This window comes from Cervus canadensis, chromosome 1 (assembly GCF_019320065.1).
Source record: "Cervus canadensis isolate Bull #8, Minnesota chromosome 1, ASM1932006v1, whole genome shotgun sequence".
Lineage (NCBI taxonomy): Eukaryota > Metazoa > Chordata > Mammalia > Artiodactyla > Cervidae > Cervus > Cervus canadensis.
In genome coordinates this window covers 37122492-37146905 of record NC_057386.1, presented here as the reverse complement: position 1 = coordinate 37146905, position 24414 = coordinate 37122492, and the positions used below count along the sequence as shown (strand labels likewise).

The window sequence follows — 24414 nt, the reverse complement described above, 5'->3', positions numbered from 1 at the left end:
CTGTGAATGGCAGTTTCAAGAAACCAATCTTTCAGACAGTACTGGGACCAGACCCGGGAGTGACTCAGACAGTGACTAACGGGGCAGGACCCAACCCCTCAGATGCTGGGGAGCACAGCTGGCCTGACAATATTCTCTGCGGGAAAGAATCAGGCTCCCTAATTTTTCTTAACATCTTCATTTTTAAAAACTGTCCAAGATAGGAGCAAACCAGTAGCAAAACCAAACCAAACCAAACAGCTCGACCGTGAGACAGGGCAGCCATGAGAAACAAAAATCGCAGGGCTACAGGACAGGGGGACTGGAACAGACCTTGGAGCTCATCTGCTTAAACTACTGATAAGGAAACCAGAGACCACAGACGCTCTGACTCGCTCCCTCTCGAGGTCTTAGAACTAGTCGGCAGAGAAAAACAAACTTTTTGGCACCTGAATCCATCAAACACTTGGAATTTCTTTTTTTGCCGGCTGCTGAGAGGAAGGAGACGGGTGTGGCACACAGTAGGCCCTCAAGTGCACGCGGATGCAGCAGGGAACACGGGCCCAGAGAAGACAAAGCCTGGGAGGGCCACGCTGCCGGGGCTTTTCTCAGCAGGCAGGCGGGACAGTGGATGTGTCTTCAGCTGCTCCCCATTACAATCTCCGCACTCTTAATTCGTTTTCAACGCCTCCCACATTTCACATCTTCTTGGTAATTAGGCAGCAGTCCATGTTGCTGTGTGTGGCTTGGGCTCATTGCTCTTCTGGTCTTACAGACTTCTATAGTTTGGGGTTTTTTTTTATTTCCAATAGAAAAATTATTGCTGTTTCTCTGCCTTCCAGAATAAATATGGGGCTCAATTCTCTTTTCACCTCCAAGAGAGCACAAGAGGAATACTCACTGAGGGGCTGAAGTGCCTAGAATTTACAGGCATTTTCCTCATGTGAACACTACTACAACTCAGTGTTCATGAAGGTGGAACTAGACTGGCCTTATCTTTTTGCCAACAGAGTTGGTTATATGCAGGAATGGAAGAGATCTTGAAAAATAATCTGGACCACAGGAAACCACCTCTGACAAATGAGATGATCTGCTCATTTTTCAACAGAGAAGAAAATTCCTGAACACCTTCCCTCTGTGAAATTTTCTTACATATAACCCAAACCTCTCCAGCTGCAACATAAGCCTATTTTTCTCTTGCTGTCATCCCACAGAAATCAAAACTGTTTGCTTATGACTCTAATAGTTAAACACAGTTAGGGTACCCCCAACAGCTGTCTCTAAGTAAACCTTTGGTTATCTTCTTTTTTAAAGATTCATTTATCTTCTCAGAAATCATTTCTAGCTTTTTTATCATTATTGCGACTCTTTTCCAAACTTTCTCCAAAATATATCTAAACATGAGAAATTTAAAAGGGGGAAAAACAGGGTTTTAACTAATGCATAACCTGATTTTATATATATATATATATATATATATATCTTAAACGTTCCTATATTCTGGACCAAGATTTTTAACGTTTTTAGTCCCAGAAGTTTCTAACAGAGCTAAGCAATAACTATGGCAGTGGTTCTCAATAGGAGCAATTCTGCACCACAGGGAACATTTGGCAATGTCTGGAGACATTTTAACTGTCACACCTGGGGGTGAGGGGAAAGGATGCTACTGGCATGTAGCAGGTAGAAGCTTGGGATGCTGTTCAACACAGGACAGCCCCTACAATTAAGAATTATAAGGTTCAAAATATTAGTAGTACTGAGGTTGAGAAATCCTGACTTAAAGCAAACATGGTACAAAAATTTAAAGGGCAAAGAGAGCAAAAGGAAGAAAGAAGATACTGACAAGAAAGGTAGTAAAGGAAAGACAGCTTTTTTTTTAATGAGAATTTTTAAAGAATAAAGAGATGAAGAATCACAGCACCTATTTTAAGGGTAGTACAGTAGTTTTTTCTGATATGATGTGCTATTTTATGAAATAATATAATCTTACCCACCCTGAAACTACAGCTTCACATTATTCACTATTGACTGGCCTGGGTCTACGATGACCCAAGAGAATTCTAGATTCCTTCTCTCCAGTCTTTTGCAATCTACCCATTTCTTGTAATGATTCACTTATTCCTACAACAACTATTTACTGAGCACCAACTACATGCCAGGCACTAGGGTTACAGCAGTGTTGAGCAAAAACTCCCACCAGAGTAGAGCTGACATGGGGGCGGGACGGGGGGGGGGGGGTTGCTACTGAGGTACCTAGCTTCCTTTGCTGAGTGAATTACTTCACACATGTTTCTGCTAGCAGACAGGCATCTACTGCACCGCTCCAAGTTTTCCAAGTCATTTTGAAGTCAAGACTACAGCCATCCTCGTCACTCTTGCCCAGGTTGATGATACATGAGTATGTAAAAGGCACAGTTTCTAGTTCACCAACACGTTCAACAGTGTTCCTCCAAACAGGACAAAGCCTTTCAGCTTCTCCCACTAAGGAAACCTTCTAGAGCGTTAAGAGATAGACTTACAAGGTTATGACAGAAAGCGAAAGGGAAACACAACAACGGGGGGAACTGGAGTCTAAAACAAGAACCTCAAAGGGTAGTGCACCAGAAAACCTCCAACTGAGAATGCATTAAAGTGCAGAGAAGACCTGCGGGCACTGCCGCCTGTTTCTCTCCTGGAGTAAGGAAGCACTTAGCGCAGGGACACTGGCTTCACAGTCAGGAGAAACTCTGATCCACCAAAAGAACACTCGAAACGTGGTCTCTTCCCAGAGACTTACAGGGCTAAATAACAGGGTCTCCCACATACCACCTTCCCTGAGGTTAATACGGAAATCCATGGTGGCCAGTGAAACCATAGAAAAGTCTTAGCATTTACCGGGGTCAGCAACATGGTGCCAGAAACAGAGCACAGGAAGAAGGGGTATGGTTCGAAGGGAGAGAAATTGGAGGAAAAAAATTACTGTCCACTCTTTTTCCCTTCTCCTTAAGGGAAAATGAGTGGATACTACTTTCCCCCAAGAAGGACCCCTGGCAGCTGCACCCATGGACTAAGCATGACTTCCTTTAGGAGCTCACTAGGGTCTGAGCCGGAAGGCAGAGGAAAGAGAAACCCAGAGGGATTAGGGGTGGGGGGTGGGGAAAGACTGTGGTTAAAGGGGGTTTTAATAAAGGTAGGGAAAGGGGAGTCAGAGGGAGGGAGAGTAACGTTTCCCAAACTTCATGAGCACAGTAGGAGAGTGAGTGGAGGGAAGGGGAGGGAAGGTGGAGGCCCCTAAGAATTCACACCCTGTGCCCTCAGTTACAAACACAGTCTAGTTGCTAACAATATTAAATTCCAAAATGACTTGTAATGTAGGAAAATAAAATAAACATCCTGCACACTTACCCAATCCGGGTAAACAGCTTCCCATGGGCATGGAGAAAACTGAGGATGAACCTTTTGTTCAGCTGCATGGGAAAAAGAGAGAGGAGAAAACAATTAAACTTTCCCCAGTTTCCTGTTACTGAGCAGAGTCCCTAGTGACACAATAACCTGGCCAGGGTCTAAGGGGTGGGCACTAGGGATGGGAACCAAATGAACATGCCCAAACTCTCACACAGACCCAGGGCCCATGCCCAACAGCTGCCGCTCAGCCGAGCCAAGAGGACAGCGGGCTCAGTGAGGAGACAGCACCCCCTGCTGGCAGTGGTGCCGGCGTGCAGGGGGCGAAGCACTGAGGACCAGCGAAGCTGAGTAGAAACCAAGACGCCTGTCGCCCTCTGCCATCCAGAAGTCACTCTGGCCTCATGTGATGGAAATGAAACAGTGGCAAGGGCAAGACAGGAATAATGATGATCCTGCATAAAGCCATACTCTTTCTTACGAGCTGTTTTTCTACCTACCCCAAAAGCAAAATTCTTCTTTGGAAACCAAGGGTAAGGAAACCCACCACTAACTAGCTCATCAAATTGTACTTCTCTGGCTTTTAAAACCAAAGTTAAAACCTTTCTCTCTGTCTCTTTTTTTCTTTTAAATAAAAACTGAGAGCTGATCTTTTATGTGAAATCCTCTGGCTTTTAAATGTTAGCTACTAACATAAAAAAGTTTTTTTAAACATTAGGCAAGCCAAAAACACGCATTTGCCAGCCATATCTGGCTCACATCCATGAGTCACCAAATTTGCAATCTCAGTTCAAGGTTCTAGAAAATCTACTTTTATCAAAAACTAGGAGAGAGAGTCTTCTGAGCAAAACAAGGGAGGGAAAAAACTTCAAAGCCAGCAGGAGTAATCTCAAAATCAAACCCTATCATCCTCCCTGGTCTCCTGGAAGAAATGTGCTCAGGGCCTTGCAGCCAGACAGGAAGAAGGATCAAGAATCCCTCAAGAGTGGGTGCTTAGGACAAGGAACGGTCAAGCACCCTGGATGCTCTGCCCAAAAGGTTTATACTCTTGCAAAAGAGAAAACCAATCAAATTGTGGCAGTGCCACCAACTTCACGCGGAAACTGAGTGTGAGGAAAGGAGGGCATTCTCACCTAACCAGCGACTTCAACCACAAACTGCATATAATCTTCAGTCTTTCAGTCTTTATTTTTGCTTAAACGAATTACATTTAATCAGCAATACCAGATCAAACACTGAATTCGGGAGTTAAAAAGGATACTTTACGGAAGGTAACCTGTCTCTATAGAGAGGTGAGTCAGGACCTGGGGGACACTGGGTTCCATGAACAGAAGGGAAAGAGGAGGACCTGCTGCAACACTAACGGCCAATGGTTCTGCCATGGTTAGTGGCAAGGCCAGGGTTAGAATGCAAAGGAAGGTAGTAGAAACTTACCCCTCAAACCTCTGCCACTTACCTGCTACAGGGTCTCGGGCAACAGATGTAACCTCCCTAAGTTTTCCCTTTTACACGATGGAGACACAACAAACGGAACCTCCCAAAGATTTCCCTTCTACACGATAGAGATGACAGTACCCCCCATGCTCGGCATGCTGTAAACACTCAGCTGTCAGCGGGACGCCCTCTCCCAAGGAGCAGGTGGTAAAATGTTAACAACTGGAGGACCGGGTAAAGCAGGAGTTCTTTGTCTTATTCTTATAGCTTTTCCATGGGTATAAGATTATTTCAAAATTAAAAGGTAAAAATATATATATTTCTCTCTATTCCTGTTTTAACTCAATTGTTCCTTTTTCCAGCTGTCAATCATTAATTGGTTAACTCATCCATAACCAGTTATATTTATACATACAAGGTCATTGGATAAACGGTATTAACCCATCTCATTCAAGCCAGTTATTATCCCCCAGCCGCAACACAGCTCAAAAATTGAAGCAACTTAAACCAGTACATGGCAGAGTTAGAACCTGAACCCAGGTCTTCTGATTTCAAAACAGTTCTCCTCCCCTTAAACAGCCATCTGTCTCAGGAAAAGAACTGGTGAGCTTATTCATGAAGGGCTGATGAGGGAAGAAGCACAACTAAAACAGCAGTTCAGTTTTATCTTCAAATTTTCGTTACTGATTAGGTAGGAAACATACTGCATGACCCACAATGCCTCCTGCAATAAAATGAGTGCACCATGGGGTCTTTTAATACTGTGATTCTAGCTACATATTTCCCAAAGATCTTACCCTCAGGGTAGCAGGTGACTCTGACTTAATTACCTGAGTTCATACCTGCCCTGAGTGTATTTTAACTGTATCCAGTAGAAAGCGGATTTCAATGCATTGTTTCTCAACTAGTGATAGTGAAGGGAATCTTAGCAAACTCAAACTACACACACAGTCTCTCTGACCTTGGTTAATGAGAACCACTGCTTTATTTTTAGCATGAAAGTACCTGCTACCCTAAATATAGTTTCTCTCTATTTGTCACCAACATTCTGAGCAGAAAGGAGCTAAAATGTAGATACATTCTAGAGAGGTAAAGTATGCTATTCTGAGGAAGTGGATTTGTTACACGTTGATTAAAACGGGACTAAGCGTCATCGTAGATATCAACGTGAAGTCACCAAGTGCTGAGGCAGAACTTGAGGACAACTTAACTGACACAGAGTCAGACACGACTGAGCGACTGAACTGAACTGAACTGACACCAAGTCCACAGGAAGGACGGCCTCAGTCTGAGCTTCCTCTCTCCAACACATCACCCTGGACTGGCCTCACGTTTGGAACTTCTCGGTTCTTAACAGGACACTCGGATGGTCTCCTTCAGGTGGAGAAAGAACCGTTTCTCCTCGTGTGGTGAGGCTATCTGTCTCCAGATCTTCCTTGTGCAATTACATACTGTTCACCAGAAACCAGAAATGCTTCTTGGGTGTAGCCCTGAGAGAAGGTGTTAGAATTATTAAAGGGTGCCTGGCTCTTTGGTTCAAAGTCCAAAACCAACTCACTGTGGACACCTGAGTCGTCTATACCATCTGAAAGAGACACTAACGGTGGGTAGGACACTCACAGTAAAGTCTACCTGGCCATTAACCATGGGATTATGAGTTAAAACGGCTTGGGTTGTTCCTAAACTATAAAATGGAATTTCTACCACTGATGTCACCTAACTCAGAGCTGAAAGGATAAAATGAAATAATACAGATTAAAGCATTCTGAGGAGTAAATGTCTTATGCCTGCCCTGGTTATCAGCACTCAGAACTGCCTAAGTGCTCTGTGAACTGCTGAGCAAGGAAGGAGAAAGAAGCTGCTGAGAGGCAGCAAGGTATCACCAGAGGAGAGGCCTCTGAAATACGCCCAGTTTCAATTCCAAAAAGCTGTTTCTCCTTCAAAAGAGCTGTATGGAAAGCTGAGTATCTGAAAAGTGAATCATTTTAAGGACAGTAGGAAAAAACTTGGTATTAAGAGGAACTCCAGCATGCATCTTAAGAGGGTCTGGGGAAATATAAACTATCACTCTCTAATTTATTCATCTGGAATGTCTCTACTTTTACATACCAAGTATTAAAAATTTAAAAAAAAAAACTTCGTTGTGTTTTAAAAGGGGGCTCTATACTCTTAGACATGACACAACATGGGTGAAGGCCAAGTTTCAATGGTACCTGTTAGAAATAGTCAAGGACTCTCAGAGCCCGCCATCAAAGCCCAGTCATCACCTCCCAAAGTGCTCAGATTACAAGGTGGAGAGGATTGACAGCACAGAGATGAAGCTGCCCTTCACCCCAGGGCCCTGCCAGGCACAAGCAAGAGCAGACTAACAAGACAGGTCCTCAAAGCCAAAAACTTGCAGTCCAAGAATAAAAGGTAAGCAAATAACATATGAACGTGCCACCTCCCCATTTATGTCCTGGAACCTAGGACAAGGCCTTCTGACTATGAAGGTGACAGGAGGACTGTGTTTCCCTTACTGTCACTTTCCCTCGGGCAGAAAAGTCTGTGGCAGGGAGATCCAAGAAGATGAAAGAGAAAGTGAGGATGTAGAATGTGGAAGCCGAAGGATAAGTCCGCAGTGTAACCACCATACAGTAGGAACCAAATTGTTCATTAGAACATCCAGGATTCCTCTTTCCAGGATATAGATGACGAACAATGCAAAGGCAAGTCAGGTGGCAAGACTCAGATGCCTTGCAGGGACAAGACAGAACAAACCACAAAATCAATCCTCAAATCCCAAAGAGCTCCGCCGAGACAGAGGTGGAGCAGGTATGGTGAATTACTCCTCACCTTCAGTTTCTTCTCCCCTGAACCGTTCCGGGCAGGATGACAGCTCAATTAGCTCTAATTAAGCCCAAGCTCCATGTAGTGATGTCCTACTTAAATGGCTGGATTGGAGCCATGTGAACTCAAGTGTAAAACATGCCCTCTTAAAACCAGGGACCCCTTCAACAACGGTTCTCACTCTCACACAGCAGCTTAGTGCTGCCTCAACAAAGTCTTACATGAAAGCAATTTACTTGCTATTGCTTCATTATCTCCCCTACTTAGAGCCAGAAGACCAGAGGGAAATGGGGCTAAACAGCAAATCAGCAGTCAGCTCCAGAAAACCCAATGAGCAGGGGGACAGCCGAGCTCAGAGTACCGGCTGGCTCTCGGGAGGGTGACTGGCACTAGGTCTAAAGAAAAGAGAAAGAATCACGCATCTGTGACTATTCTGTATTTATGGCTTATTTGTTTACGGGTGTAGGAAGTGGTATAGAACAGTTTGAACAAAGACCACTGAACTGGGTTCAAGACCTGGGTTTGAATTTCGGTTATGCCATTCATTTGCTATATATAACTGTCGACGAGTCACATAAAATTTCTAAGGCTCTTTCTTCAACGGTAAGATGAGAAGGCTGTGGAGGAAGAAATGACAATCTACTCTAGTATTCTTGCCTGGAAAATCCCATGGACAGTTGGGACAATCCCTACAGTCCATGGGGTCACAAAGAGCTGGACGTGACTGGACAACTGAGAACACACACACACGCAGGTGCTGGGTTCAACAGGGTATTCAAGGTGAAGCAAGCTCACAGCGTGACAGGGCAGGCAGGCATGTGAGCACTGTGGGGATCAGGCCACGTCCTAAAATGCAAGTGTGTGCAGAGGAAGGAGGAGGTAACCACATGACCCAGCAATCCCATGCCTTGGTATATACCCAAGAGAAACAAAAACTGGCACAGAGATGCTCACTGGTCATTACTCACAGCAGCCGAAGAACGGAAAAACACATCCACTGATGAGCAGGTCGATAAAAAGCGGTCTCTATCCATACAATGGAATAATACTCAGTATAAAAGGTAATCAAGGTTTTTAGTGATACAGACAAAAAATAAATAAAATGAGAAGGCTGGGTGAGATGAGTATCAGCAATTCCACACCCCTGAGTATGTACACATCACAAGAAGGGATTCTGTAAAAAATACAGATTCCCCAGGCCTTCAGAATCAGAGTCCTCGGGGAGGGAGAAAGGGGCCTGGGAGTCAACATTTTGAAAATGTCTCCAGGTAATTCTGAAAGACAGCCAGACTGGGAACCCCTGGGCTAGATCATAGGTCAGCAAATTATGGCCGAAGGGTTTTTTAGCATGGTCCATGAGCTAAGAGTGGTTCGTATGTTTTTTACCCACTGAAAAAAATTGAAAGAATTTTTCATGACACATGAAAATCATACGACGTTTAAATGTTGGGGTCCACAAACAGGGTTCTACTGAAACACAGCCACACTTGCTTGTTTCATATTGTATGTGGCTGCTTTCCCCCTACAAAGGCAGAGCTGAGTGGCTGTACCAGAGAGTGTATGTCCCAAAGCCTAAAATACTATCTGGTTCTTTCCAGAAAAAGCTTGCTTATCCCTGGGCTCCTCTGTAACACTGGGGTCTCAAAAAAATGCTTGGATCTGCACAACACTTCAGGGCTACCACACACACAGTGGAAACAGCAATGATGCTCCTGGGCTGTTTTAAAAGAAGCCCCACCGCCCAGGAAGTTCCGACAGCTACCCTCCCACCTACCAGCGCAGTGGAATCACCAATCCAGCGCTCCTTCCAATTCTAAAAGCCCACAGATGCAGAGTTCTAACTAAATCGAATCCTTCTTGCCGGCTTCTCAGCAAACACCAGCCTATTCTGTGATGATAGCACAAAATACACCAAATGCCAAAGACTGCTGCTCCCATAGCTTCTGAACTCAAACACTCCGAAAGCTAGAGAGAAATATGAATGGGGGTCTCAAGGCTTCCAGCTTGGAAGCCACTATGGGGCTAAGGGGCTGGGCGAAAACACAACACATCCAAGCCCAATCAGTACTTCACTTAGGCCAGAGGGCCCCGGGAGTTCTCCCAAAACAGCCCTAATCAGGGGAAAGTGCCAGACTAAGGCTTATGAATGCCTGTGCTGTGTGGCCTGACGACCTGGAGCTCAGAGGTGCCACCGACTGAGAAGCTCAAGGTGCACAGGGAAAGAGAGAAAGTTCAGCCAAAGGGCAGCACTGCTGCTCTGACTGAGTGACTTTCTGAATGAGTCTTCTTTCTGACTCATCTCTCTCAGAGTCTGGGAACTCTCATGCCCATCCACCCAAAAAAATGGGGGAACTGGGACAACTGTGCATCTGCACAAAGTGGGAGAGAAGAGGAAGGGCTGAAGCTCCCACTTGGTGATCAGGTGAGCAACTAGAAAATAGCTTTCCAAAGGCACATAGTTCAAACCATCTTTTAAATGAATGGGTCAATAGTGTGTTGATGATGGTGAGTGAGGTCCTTCTTACCCTGTGTCTACCCCACTCATTCATTCATTCATTCAACAAAAACTGACTTGCCATCATCTAGGTACATGACACTGTGCATGAACTATGAATAAAGCAGAGAGAATCTCTGCTCAGTGGGTAACACAATTATAAAGCACCATGATAGGGCAAGTATAGGATGATGTCTATTTCCACAGTAGAAGCGTCAGAGATGTCAGAGGAAAAGTGGATTAAAGAGTCACGTCTATGTGTCAAAAGAAAAGAAGAGAGCGTAAGTGATGCTCCCAAGAGTGGCACGCTGTTAACTGGCCTGGCCAGGTGAGTGATTCTGCAAGAAGGAGGCTGGAGAAATAGGCTGGGCCAAGTTGCAGAAGTCCTCATTAAAGAGCTTGATCTTGATCAAGTCACTGAATGGTTTTGAGTAGGGTAGTGACATGAGCAAAGCTCTATTTTTAAAAGGATGTTCTGGCTGCTGTTTAGAAATTTTAGCTTTTTTGGGGGGGGAGGAGGGTGGGAGATAAAGTTCAGAGGCCAGGAGACCAGTTTAGAAACTGCTGTAATCCTCCAGTGGCAACAGAGACAGGAAAAAAAGAGGGAAGACAGAGAAAATGATCATTCCATGCTCAAATGATCCTTTGTCCCTACTCCCAATGGTTCCAGTTCTAAGTAACTCAATTTACAGAGACCAGCAGTGGCCCAGACCAAGTAGAAGTCTTTAGAATCATGTAGAAGTCTTACTCAAACTAAGTGAAACACAGATGTCATCTTCAGAAATAAACTGGAAATTCTCTTATTTCCTTTCAATAATATTTTTAAACAGCCTAGCATAGTGTTTCAGAGATGGCAATGGCACCCCACTCCAGTACTCTTGCCTGGAAAATCCCATGGATGGAGGAGCCTGGTAGGCTGCGGTCCATGGGGTCGTTAAGAGTAGGACACGACTGAGCGACTTCACTTTCACTTTTCACTTGCATGCACTGGAGAAGGAAATGGCAACCCACTCCAGTGTTCTTGCCTGGAGAATCCCAGGGGCGGGGGAGCCTGGTGGGCTGCCACCTACGGGGTCGCACAGAGTCGGACACGACTGAAGCACCTTAGCAGCAGCAGCATAGTGTTTATACTTAATACGTATTCAGTAAATAACTGTTGAAGAATCTAATGGTAAGACAGATTATCCAGGTAATACACAGAAAAAAAACCTCAAGAAAAACAGTCCAGTACTAACATTAATGCTGGAGGGAAATAACATACTCATCACTATGAGAATTTAAATCTCTCTCTCTGACAGACTCACAGACTAAGAGAACAAACGTGTGGCTGCCAGGGGGTAAGAATGGGGGAAAGAGACAGGGAGTTTGGGATCAACATGTACACTCTGCTCTATTTAAAATGGATAACCAACAAGGACCTGCTGGACGGCACAGGGAACTCTGCTCAGTGTTATGTGGCAGCCTGGATGGGAGAGCAATTTGGGGAAAACGGATACATGTATGTATGGCTGAGTCCTGCTGTCCACTTAAAACTATCACAATGTTGTTAATCTGCTATACCCCAGCATAAAAAAAAGTTTAAATACACACACACACTCACACACACACACCTTTCTGGAAGGTAATCTGGAAAGATCCAAAAGTATTCAAAGAAAAACAGTACTATCAGGAACTAAGGGTCTTGATCCTGAGTAATAGCTCCATCTGCTATATTCCAGCTTAAGAGACTGGACAAGAAGAGACCACGGCTAACATGAGAATAAAAGCCAAAGTCCTTACAATGGCCGACAGAGAGTCCTGTGTAGTCATCTCCTACACCCTCTGCTCCGGCAGCTCCCTGACCCCTAACTGTATCGCACACAGCCCCACTGGGGACACACGGAAGGAGGCTATGGAGGCCAGCCTGCCTCTCTAGCCTGGGGGTTCCCCACCCTCACATTCACTGGAATTGCCTATGAATCTTTGAAAAATACGATGCCTGGCTTCTGTCTCCAGATATTCTTTCTGACTTAACTGGTGAGGGGGTGAAACCTGGGCATCAGGATCTTTAAAAGCTTCCCAGGTGATTATACTGTACAGCAAAGTTTGAGAACCACTGCTCGGGTTTACACGGCTTTTACAGCATTCGTTGCCAATTTGTATGCACATACCATGACTTTGTGGACTTTATTCACCACAGCCAGCAGGCTCATAAAAAATAACCTGTAAATATGTGGTGAACAAACAGCCTGTCCAGTCTGGTCTTTGGCTGCTTCTCCTGCCTCCCTAACTGCTGACAGAGCCTGCCCTCAGCAACGAAGATTTATTCATGGTGCCCTAAATGCACCATGTTCTCCCTGCTGCTATGCCCAGTCTCTGTCTAATGCCTTTGCATGCACTCCTTTCTATTAAATATATCTAACAAAGCCCTACTTTTCCTTGCTTAAACCCCTCTTCCCAAACCCCACCTCCAGGCTGAGCCTGACACCTTATCTTCTAGACACAGAGACTCTTTCACATGCCTCTGTGATTCTGGGTCTCACGGTACATCTTAATCACATACACATGTCTGTCTTTAGACCAGCTCTGCCCATAGCATTTCTCCATGGTGATGGAAACAATTCTTATCTTCACTGACTAATACAGTAGCCACTGGCCACAGGTGGGTAATGAGTGAAAGGTGGCTCCTGTGACTGAAGAACTGAATTTTTAGTTTTATTTCATTTCTTTTAAGTAACCACCACAGTGGTCAGCTCTGTTCTAAACTGATGTCCTTTAGTGAATGATTTGTTTCTATATCCCAGGACAAGAAATGATCAACAGTGATGGACAGCGGGCTGAAGAGATGAATGGATGTGAGTTTGCTCTAAGATTACAATATTCCCCACTTTCACAATTTCTGGTGTACCCCATGTTAGGAGGAAAAGACACACATCCCGAGGCACAAGTGAGGCTCAGCCAAGGGAGCAAAGGACTGGAGGAACCTACTCTACTCTTCTGCCCACATATATAATCCACACAGTGTGAAGTGTGGCCTAATAGCTGATTTTAACTATTGGACTGCACCTTTCAGAAGCTTGGGAACAGCTCCCAACTAAGGACAGGTTAAATTTACAGAGCTTGCTCTGTGCTTCAGGAGTTAAAAGGACTCTCAAGCTACTCAGACACAATTCAGACACGGAGAGCTGAAGATTTCCTAGCCAAACAAAGCAAGTGTTATGCTCAACTGCCTTAGTGACAGTCAAAACTTCCCCAGCACCTTCTCTGTGTAAGGCACATTTCTAAGCACCTTATGATTATTGGCCCATTTCACCTCACAACAATCCTGTGAGGTAAGTACTACTATTATTTCTATGTTACAGATGAGAAAACTAAGCACAGAGGGGTTAAGTGACCAGTCCAAGTCTGCTTCCAGACTCTGAGCTCTTAATCTTTCACCTTTAAAAAAAAAAAAGGCAACCTTTTTGGCAGAACCAAGAATGACACTGAGGATGTTTCTAAAGGCCAAAAGCTAAGGCAACCCCAAACAAAAACCCATCACTGCCTCAGGTATCATTCACTGAGAGACCAGTGGTCCAAACCAAGAGAGAAGTATTGCACATGAAGAGAAGTAGATACTTCTAGTCCAGATCATATCATGCATGTTGGTGGAAGCACTTAACAACTGCACCCAAGGATAATGCCGGCCAGAAGGGAGAAAAAAGAAAAGTGAGAAAAGTGAATAAAAGCTTATTCTCCATGTCAGTAAAATAGCAGTAATAAAACTAGTAAAATAAAAACCCTAACATTTTTCTAGACAAATCCTCAATCCGCCTGTTTAATAAGGCAGTAGTTCTTCAAGAGTCAAAGAAGACAAGTGCATTTACAGACTATCACCAAGGGACTGTGCAAAGTCTGGAAAAAAATGTCTGAAAACATATCCCCTCCACCACTACCCACCCCAGCCTACCCACCTACCACAATACAGGAAAACCCCTGAATCTCTCAGGAAAGGGAGGAGTAAGAACTAGTTTAAGAACCCGGAGGAGAACGAGGGTTCAGTTTAAGAAAGATGTGGTCACAAAAAAGGTTTCACAAACCATTCTGCCGTGGGCACCAAAAAAGCAAATAGCCAGCATGATAGGGAGCTCTGACAACCTCACGTGAGCTTTGGATTTGAGCAAGGCACCAAATAAGGAAAGGATTCTGGCCCATCGACTCCTAGGAAAAGTGTTTCAAGTTAAAAACGGTTATTCAGGTTTGGATGTGAATTTCTGTATCTGTTCTTTATCAGCAGAGGCACCTCTACACCTCACTGGCAGCCAGCAGTGGACTGGGGAAGAAAACGGCTGAAATAAAAATGGGTTACACATAGATGACAACATGAGCTGACGTAGCCTGGCATTTACCTGGACACCAAAGACAAGGCTATAAACATGCAACACAGTACTTGAGGGATCCCACATCCCAGCTGGACCCAAGCATCTCCAGGAGCAGACAGGCTGTGATGTCACCGTTCCCCCAATAGCCAGAGTGTTCAACAACAAGGCTGAAAACCACAGCACTTTTGGTGACAGACTCAGTTTCACTGTGACTGGAGGAAGGCCTGCTTCCATCTAGTTTTCTGTCAGTCATATCCTTTTGGTGCTGGTTCCCAGACTCAAAATATCTGGTTCAAAAGACATGACAAACACTTTCAAATGTCTTATCTTTGATGCAATTCTCCTCTGTGTTCTCCTTATCCTCTCTTAACAATGAAAATCAATCCTGGGCACACCAGAAAACAGGGAAATCATGAGCATGAACTTCTTCCAAACTTATTTACAGTGCTTTATCCCTCTCACTGTTCCTATTAAATATATAGGGAAAATGTAAGTTTAGAGTTCAAAGGAAAGGGAAGCACAGAAACAGCAAGTCAAAAACCAATTACACTGGACAACACAGTTTGCTTAGTCTGTGACAATTCATCAGCCTGTATGCCTTTGATGTAGGCCCTTTCCTGTATGTATACTACTCTGTAATAAAGTTTTCTTTAAATTACCACAATCTTTTCTGCTGTCCCACAAAAAGCCTTTATTTCATGCCAGTACCCTTTGCCCATGTGTCCTAACCCCCATCAAACTCTAACCTGAGGTGGTAAAAATGAAGGTGACCGTGCTGAAGTCTGTGGCTCCACCCAGGTGCAAGAAAGCTACACAGGTGTTAAACACCAGATTTGTTGATGGTGCAAAACTGGATCCCGTTTTTCAGATGTAAAAACAAGGAGCGAGCCTGAGAAACACATTCACAGAAATAAAAAGAAATTTAGGAATATGATCCAGAAGAACTGACTCCAAGTCTACATCAGCCACAAGGGAAAGCTTCTGAGGGGGCAGCGAGGGCATCCACTAGTGTCTTAGCCAACCTTTTGATACATGTCACTTCAAAGTATTTTAAAAGCCATACTGTTTTACAGATCTGTCCAAAAGTCTTAAAGAAAATATGCCGAAGAAATTCCTCAAAGAGAATGTCAACTGACTTACAAAGAGTTTGCTTTACAAATTAGGGCTGAATATCTCAGAGATTTGTGGCACAAGTCAGCTCAAAATCTCATTAGATAGAGTAAGACTCTAGTATCTTTACCAAGAAAGAAACACCCCAGAAAAATGCAAATCGGCAGAGGTATTATTCCAAATCCTCTCTCCCTTATGATTCAGTAGTTGCAGTCCTACTATGCATGTGAAGAGCAAGAATAGGACTTCTTGCCAATGGTTACAACACAAAGCATAACTTATTCCCAAGCCAAGCTGGGCTTGGCTCAGAAAGCTTCCCAGAATGATGGAAGGCATGACTGCAGGATGACTCAACCTTTGCTAATGCATAAAATAAAGCAGAGAAGAACTATTTGAAGGATTCACTTCTAAGCTTGGGCCAAATCAAAAGCCTAGAAGTATCCACTCTGTGATGACTCTTCGGTTCTAGCTGACTGATTAGACAGCATCAGTTTGGACATCTGTACCATGGCCTAAGATGTTCTAAAGACAGACTCCTGACTAGGAATCTCAGAAGCAACCACCACGATTTTAATCCAGGCCAGAAAATTCTGCTACCCACATCTCCCTGAAGAACTTGTTTCATCCTTCAAAATGAAGGACACGTCACTTTTCTAGGGTGCCTTCCTTGCTCATCATGAGTTAATTTCTTTTCCTCTGTACTACCTCTATATGGTGTATGGATTTCTATTCATGCGTAACATTTCACTATAAGTATTTATTTACATATCCATTTTTCTTACTATACTGCATCTTTGAAGAAAGGACTACTATTTATCATTTGCCTTTCTAGGTGCAGTGCCTAGAATAAAGAGCAACATGCAAAAATATTCACTAAGTATTTATGGAAATGACCTGAATGGGGACAGGAAAAATCCTGATCCACTCAGAGATGATTAGCTGACCTGAGAAAAAGGTTTCACAACTGAACAAGCAAGACAAAAGAGAAAAATGTCCATATAAAACTGTGAAGCAAGTTATTTAGGGCCATGTATAAAGGTATATACTGTACTGCAAGATAAAATTTAAAAAAAAAGAAAACAGAGGAGCCAGAGAGATAAAGATTAGAGGTCAGGAGTAATAAGGACATGACAAAAAAAAGCATGCCAGAAACCCTTGACACTTATAAAGCCAGTTACAAGTTCAGTTCTAACTTCTGGAATAACTAAAATAGAGAATTATTCTGAATTAACAAATTAGTAAATGTGCATGAGGTTTTTAAAAAAAAAACAAAACAAAAACCCACCCCACAACTATCTCTGATACTAAAAGCAAAAATTTCTCCCGCAGTTTCCACAAAGAGACCTGGTAATGCAAACAGCAATAATTCCCTAGACCTCTTTATTGTTTTAATATAGGCTGATGACCTTACTGTTCATACTGTTCAACCAGTCCATCCTAAAGGAAATCAGTCCTGAATATTCACTGGAAGGACTGATGCTGAAGCTGAAACTCCAATACTTTGGCCACCTGATACCAAGAACTGAATCATTGGAAAAGACCCTGACGCTGGGAAAGATTAAAGACAGCAGGAAAAGGGAACGACAGAAGATGAGCTGACTGGATGGCATCACCGACTCGATGGACGTGAGTTTGAGTAAACTCCAGGAGCTGGTGATGGACAGGGAGGCCTGGCGTGCTGCAGTCAGTCCATGGGGTCACAAAGAGTTGGACACGACTGAGCAACTGAACTGAACTGAATGATGACTTTACACCAAAGTACAATTCAGTAAGAGCAATGCTACCAGGGACCACCACATCACCTGGGTGCATGTTCTAGGCCTGAATGACAAGGAAAGAGCAACAGAGGAGGAGAGATGCCTCATGATTCCCAAAGCAGACTCTCAATAAACCTTGAATTGGTAGAGAGATAGAAAATAAAACAACTGGAAAAATCAATGAAGCTCTTAATAATAAAACTGTGTGGTAAATAGATTTTTACAGGGACTAGAGCATCAGAAAGCATCTCGATCGTATTTTAAGTTCCTTCTGGTCTAGGGAGCCTATATACCAATACTTGGGAAAATAAAACTGAGCAGTAACTTCAATATTAAATATTTATGAGTAAAGGAAAAGGCTTCCAGGAGGGGAAAAACCCAAGTTTCCCCCTGGAGCCAAACAAAGAGTCTGCCGACTGGGGTAAGATCACACGCCAAAAAGACAGCTATTTCACATTCTCTACCTTAGCCCAAACATCACACCCAAGGCAGCAAAAAGAGCAGACAGATGAAATCCTGGGACCTTAAAGAGTGGAGAGGGATCGCAAATCACAGGACTGCAGATACATCTCCCCATGAGCATGGTCAGAAACTTAAAGAAACATAGGAAACTGGTGAGAAAGGCAACATGGAGAAAACACAAAGGTCAGTGCAGTCTCTCCCTCCGCCCAAGAGACAGAATGCGAGAAAGAAAGTGAGCCGCTCCCACTCACTACCAGTAACATCGTCTCACTCCTCCATTCCTTCCTACAGCAGCTGCAGCTTGAACATGGGTGCAGGGGAAGGGTCTCATTCTCACTTGGAATAAGAATTTCTTCGCAGGCTAGGAGCTGGATCCTAGGGGACGATTTATAGCACACCCGCACATACGTTCCAGTTGGCTGGAAATCAGCAGCTGATTGCTCCCTCGTCTAACTTGGTGAGCAGCCAGAGGAGGACTTTTCTCAGTCAGCTCTCCCAGGCTGGAAAATTCTCTAACCCCAGCGTTCTGGCTTAAGTCTGGATATCAGATTATTCAGGAGATGCCAAAACTACGTCTTTACATTGGCTTTGAACAAGTCTCTCAAGTACACCGTACGGATTCCCACAGATCTCACAATCATCTGGACGTTAAGGTCAAAGATGGCCACTCTTCCTCTCACGTAGAGAGGAACATGCTTTTCAAGGCATGGCCAACATCAAAACAAACTTTTCACAAATCATACGTCAACCTGAATGAGTATCTTGAAGGGTGAACAAGCAACAAACACACTCATTAAATGGCTTCCTTACAACCTTTTTATTCTACACTGAAAATTCTCCTTATTCCGCCAGTGACTGGAATTCTCTCACTGTGGTTGATCCCTATGCCGTGAAGGACCAAACGCCAAGTCTGTTTCTCTGACTGAGAGGAAATGAAGGGAGAAACCTTAACAAGGTGTTTTTCTAATCTCAGTAGGTGCTAAATCAACAGTTCGCAACCAAAATACTTCCACCCCTCCCAGGGGGTACTTGGAAAAGTGGAGGCCAGCCACTGGCATCTAGTGGACAGGCCAGGAATGCTAAACATCCCATGGTGACAGACCCAAAAAGTGAACTGTGTCCCCAAAAGGCGGAAACACCTCCGTTGACAATCAACGTCCTAAAGGACCTCTGGGTTACCTGCCTTCACCTGTCCAGCTTCTGGAGCAGTGGTGGGCCAACTTTTAGTTGGTACAGGGTCAGGTACTAAATAGTTTAGGCCTTGTGGGCCATGTACATCTCTCTGTCACATGTTCTTCTTTTTTTTTTTTTTTTTTAACATGTTCTTCTTTTTAAACAACTCCTTACATAGGAAGGTAATAAAGTAATTCTTAGGGCTTCCCTAATGGCTCAGATGGTAAAGAATCTGCCTCCAAGGAGGGAGAGACCTGGGTTCTATCCCTAGGTTGGGAAGATCCTCTGGAGGAGGACATGGTAACCCACTCCAGTATTCTTGCCTGCAGAATCCCATGGATGGAGGCGCCTGGTGGGCTACAATTCCCGGGGTCACCAAGAGTCAGACACGACTGAGCTTAGGACTAAGCACAGTACAGTCTGCAGGCCACTGGCAGTCTGATGATCTGACTCATTACAGTCCATTTACACGGAGAGATGCTGACTAAAATAATATTCAGTGCAGTGTGTTATCAGCAACTCCAATAATAAACATCACAAGTTTACAAAGAAGGCAACAAGAACTTCAGAATTTAGTCTTGAAACCTAAGAACTGGGGCATGGACTTGACTTCTAACCAATCAGATAATTCTCTTCTCCTTTCCCATGCATTTCAGCAGCAAGTTTTCTTGTGAATGTTCACATTTTCAAACATGTTACTGAAAAGAGTACAGGGGCAGCCTTTCCTCCTCCTTTCAGGATGTCTAACTTCCCATTTACTGTGCGTGCCACGCGAGAAAGTCTCTGTAAAATTACTACTGTTAACATTTTCTAAAATGTCTAAACCAAACCAAAGCCTGGAAAATCTGACTGGTATCTGGGTCCTGACTTTCCGGATGGTAACTAAAGGTCACGTGGGGTGGAAAGTGGCCTGTGGGTAACACAGAATACACACAAGCACGCGAACAGGATATGTTGGTAATCCGGTTTCCTGAGACCTGGTGAGTTGTGAGAGTTCTCATCAACGCCCCTGGGGAAGAAGAAAAACCTTCAGCTGGGAAATACTGGATTTTAAGCCAGTGTCCATTCTTAGAATCAGATTTCTGGCTGAAGCAGAATGGGGCAGGCATACCTCTTCCTCATTGGACTTGTCTAAAAACATAAATTAAAGGAACACAAACCCTAAATGAAGCGAGTTTCTGACCAGGTTTCTTCACCATGTGGAAGCTGGTGTTTGCAGCATGGCTTTATGTCACGTCTCAAGCCCCGAAAGACGAAGAGTGTGGTTTTGGTGTCTAACCAGCCTCAACTGCACCCTGGCACTCTGTTTCGTCCCCCTAGAGAACTGTGCTCTGCTAGAGGAAAGAAACCAACCTCACATCTTGAAACGAAACGGCTAGGATAAAAATAAAGCCCTGAAGTGGTTTGGTGACCGAGGTCATGTGAGGCGTTAAGGGTTTGCAGGTAGGGCCAATGTACTTTGAGAAACTTCCACTCACGGCCAACCACAAAGAGACAAAGACAGACATCGGCCTGAGAGTCCAGCAGTGATCCGGGCAGGCGGATCAGTCCTTGCCTGGTAGGGACTGTTCCTCACTGCAAACTCATAGGATTAATATCCGAAAAAACCCAGTCCCAGTTCTGCTTTTCTTTGAGAGTTCTCTCACCAAGATAACTTGGTGAGATAACTTTCTTATGGCCTGAGAAAAAGAGCCAAGCTGTAGCCTCGTCCTGTAGAAAGAGGCTCAGATGAACCCCTGTCATCACACGCTGTCAAATCTCAGTTCACAGAAAAATATTTTCAAATAGCTGCCAGGGTGGAGGAGAATGACATGGGGTACACACTGCAAACTACTTTACAAAAGGCAAGGGCCACATCAACGACATGAAGCTAAGATAATACCCACAGCGACCCTGAAAAAATACATGGTATCCACCTTACAGATATAAAATCTTTGTACACATGAGGCCAAAAAATCAAGCTAACATTCTCTGCTATGATGATATAATTATGGGGCAATGAAATAACTGAGTTACCAAGGACAAAACATCTACCTATCAGCATAGAGACCCAACTCTTCTCTATTATTGTAAATTAAATCAATGCTTACACTACCCAGAGGAAATCAGGTCAAAAGCTATTTTGAACTTCATATTGGCACTAGCGTTACAAGTGCCAACCTGAAGGATCACGATACAACACTAGAAACTGGAACTCACTCCAAGACAAGGCAAGGCATCCTGCCTTCTAACCATGCTCTCGTCTACAGCTGTGTTCATGGACGGGGCGGGGCGGGGGGTAAGGAGAATGTGGAGGCATTAGATGTGTACCACCCACACATCACAGCTTTCTTCTGCACAGTGGTGGCAGCGGTGGCAGCAAGAGCGGCAGCTCGGGTGCACAAGCTATGCACGGGGCACTGAAAAGCAAGACAAAGGATGGGCCTGAAGAAAATGCCACCTGCACAGCATACTTTAAAAAAAAAGGCCTTCAAGCAAATCAAACAAGTTGAGCACATGAGACCTCTGTGCTACAGGCCACCTAGCCTGGGTTTCCCACAGTGAAGCTGTGCTCCTTTGTTGGCCAATGTTCACATTGCTGGACTCTTTTTTTTTTTTTCCACATTGCTGGACTCTTGATTAAAGGCAAGGAAAAAAAAACCATATACCTCATATACCTTCCAGCCTGGCAGAGCCATGTATTCAGAGTCAGAAAGGAAATCATCAACTTATCACAGAGCCTCGAAGGAGCTTATCACAGAGCCTTGAAGGAAAAACCACCACGGAAACATGGACACAGGAGGTGCAGGCAGGGGCTGCACATAAAATTCCAGGCAGATGATTCCGAAACCTTGGCAAACAAGGTTCTCACTCTGCCAGAAATTTCAGATAGTTACTAAAAGGCCTGGGCAAGGGGAAAACTACCTGAGATCAGAAAAGCTTATTCTAACCATCTGGTTTGGTGGGTGGCATTCAGACTTTACGAAAACCAGCCTAAAGCTTTTCAGTTCACACGCTTAGGCAGTATAACTTCTCACTTTTCACCAAGCTTGGCTGCAACAGGATGCTGAGGAAAGAGCTCTGTCCCAGAGCTCTGCAGGTAGGCCTCAATTCCCACAGGCACAAATTTCATTAGGAAACAGAAGTGATACCTTTGGACTCCTCAGGCTCACTACTGGGCAGCAGACAAACAGTAAGCCAGCCAGGCAGCAGGACATACTGCTCACTGGGTTATGGGTCAGCGCCAGTGACAGCGTCCCCAGCAAAACACCTATGGCCCAATGACGAAGGCCTTTCTCTGCGCCCAAAGTCAGGCCCGGCTGGCTGCTCCTGGCAACCTTAAACGGAATCTCTGATAAACAACCTAAACACGTCCTAAAAAACCTGGGCTGTAGTATCTTACCTTGGTGGCCCTTCTGGAGCATGGATCACAAATCAAATGCCTGCACAGGCAAGGTGGGTGGTGTAAGCAAGCAACATGTAAGCACAGGAGAGGGACCAGGCTAGCGACAAACTAAGGGTGAGCAGGCTGCTCAGCTCTGGCGAATTGTTGCCAGATCTTGATTTTTTTTTTTTTTTTTGAGAATTAGCTGGCAACTCATTTTAATTTTAAAATAAAACCAAAAAAATCTATTTGTACCTGAACTCTGGTTATTGAACTAATCAGACACCTCCTGACACAGTACAGAATGAGGCACACAGTCCCACCAGTGAAGTACTCTTGCCAAAAAGGCTGAAAGTATCAAACCATGCTTTTGTGTTGACTCTCATTTAGAGTTATATGGGGACGGAGGAAGAGGTTAGATGATACCATAAGGAAACAGAGACAAATCCAAAAATGTGAAAATGCCACAGGACAACTGACCTACTTCTTTAACCAGCGAGTGACATGAAGAAAATTTTTAAAAGGGAATGCAGAACTGGTCTTGACTAAGAGAGACTTAGGAGACAACATAATACAGATCTTGATTTGAACAAACCAACTATAAGAAGACATTTGATAGATAAATTGGGAAATTAAATTATAGATCAGATGTTGAATGACACCAAGGAAAGGCATGGGAATGGCCCTGTGATACTTAAGAAAACGTTCGTTAATTTTTTTAAAGGCATGTACGGAAGTGGAATGTGTATGGATGTAGCGATGTGATATCTAGGATTTGCTTTAAAATACATCAGCAGGGAATGAGCAGAGAAGAAGCCGAAACAAATGTGGAAAATATGGGTGACAGGTATGAGGGCTCGTTATGTGGCTTTCCTGTATGTGTTTGAAATTTTCCATAATTAAATAAAACTCCTCAGATCAGATGGACAGTCTTCATTTAGACAGTGGGCTGTCAATCTGTGAATTATCAAGCCTCATGGTACACTTTGGTTAGAAACTGAAAAATGCAACATCAAACCTAACAGCTTAAAAGAGCATTATAACAAAACCACGTCAGGAACAACTACTACCACTGTATGAGAAGTTACAATATGCCACTCATTGCTCTCTATGTGCATTATCTCATTTAGTCTATCGTTATCAGTCCCTTACAAACGAGGAAACCGAAGCACAGTAAGATTAAAGAACATGCCCAAAGTCTCACAGCTAATAACTGATAAAGCTAGGACTTGAACTTAGGACTTCTGAAAACCCAAGCTGTTAACTTCTGCACTGTCCTGCCTCTGACATGTAAGATGCTGGACTAAATTAATGAAAGCTAACAAGCTGCCAAATCCTAAAGAGATATAATGGACTTGTAGGCTATCACTCATGGAATGGACTTAACTCCTAAGTCCAATAGTGATATTAAAAAAAAAAAAAAAGCAAAGATGAATAACAGTGTGTATGATATACAACTAACAGATGATCATATATCTACCTGATAAATACCTGCATGCTCAGTCGCTCAGTTGTGTCTGACTCTTTGCGACCCCACAGACTGTAGTCTGCCAGGCTCCTCTGTCCATAGAAATTTCCCAGGCAAGAAAACTGGAGTGGGTTGCCGTTTCCTCCTCCAGGGATCTTCCTGACCCAGGGATCGAACTCGTGTCTCCTGTGGTTCTTGCATTGGCATGAGGATTCTTTACCACTGAGCCACACAGGAATCCCTCTTATATATGTATATAATATATATTTTATATATAGACATACAAACTATATTACCCCATTCAAAAAAGTCTTTAAAACATCTAAAAACTCCTTTACTAGATCTTCCAATTCCTATTCCCACCCACCTAAAAACCAACCCCAACATAACTGCCTAGAAATTTCCCCAACAAGAATCCAGCTTTCCAAACAAGGTCAGAAATTTCCTAAGCCCAGGGAGCCTCACTTTAATCCTTTATGCCCAATTTATTCCTCACTCAAGATGCTTCCCCACGAAATGTATCCTTTCAGACTCAATCTTTCAAAAACAATAATCAGTCCTAGATGCCTAATCTTTCTTGAACTCTTCCTTATTCATGTGGCTTGAGAAGTTTCTCTTTATGC

General features: G+C 43.9%; 1 protein-coding gene across 2 annotated transcripts in view; it reads right to left on the bottom strand.

Annotated features, from left to right (window-relative positions):
* The window catches only part of SMG6 (SMG6 nonsense mediated mRNA decay factor), a 196376-nt gene that overhangs the window by 147266 nt on the left and 24696 nt on the right, over positions 1–24414 (bottom strand). For both annotated transcript variants that reach the window (XM_043478110.1, XM_043478116.1), the window contains exon 9: positions 3364–3425. In XM_043478110.1, coding sequence (XP_043334045.1) covers positions 3364–3425 — 62 coding nt within the window. The remainder of the gene's footprint in view (positions 1–3363; positions 3426–24414) is intronic.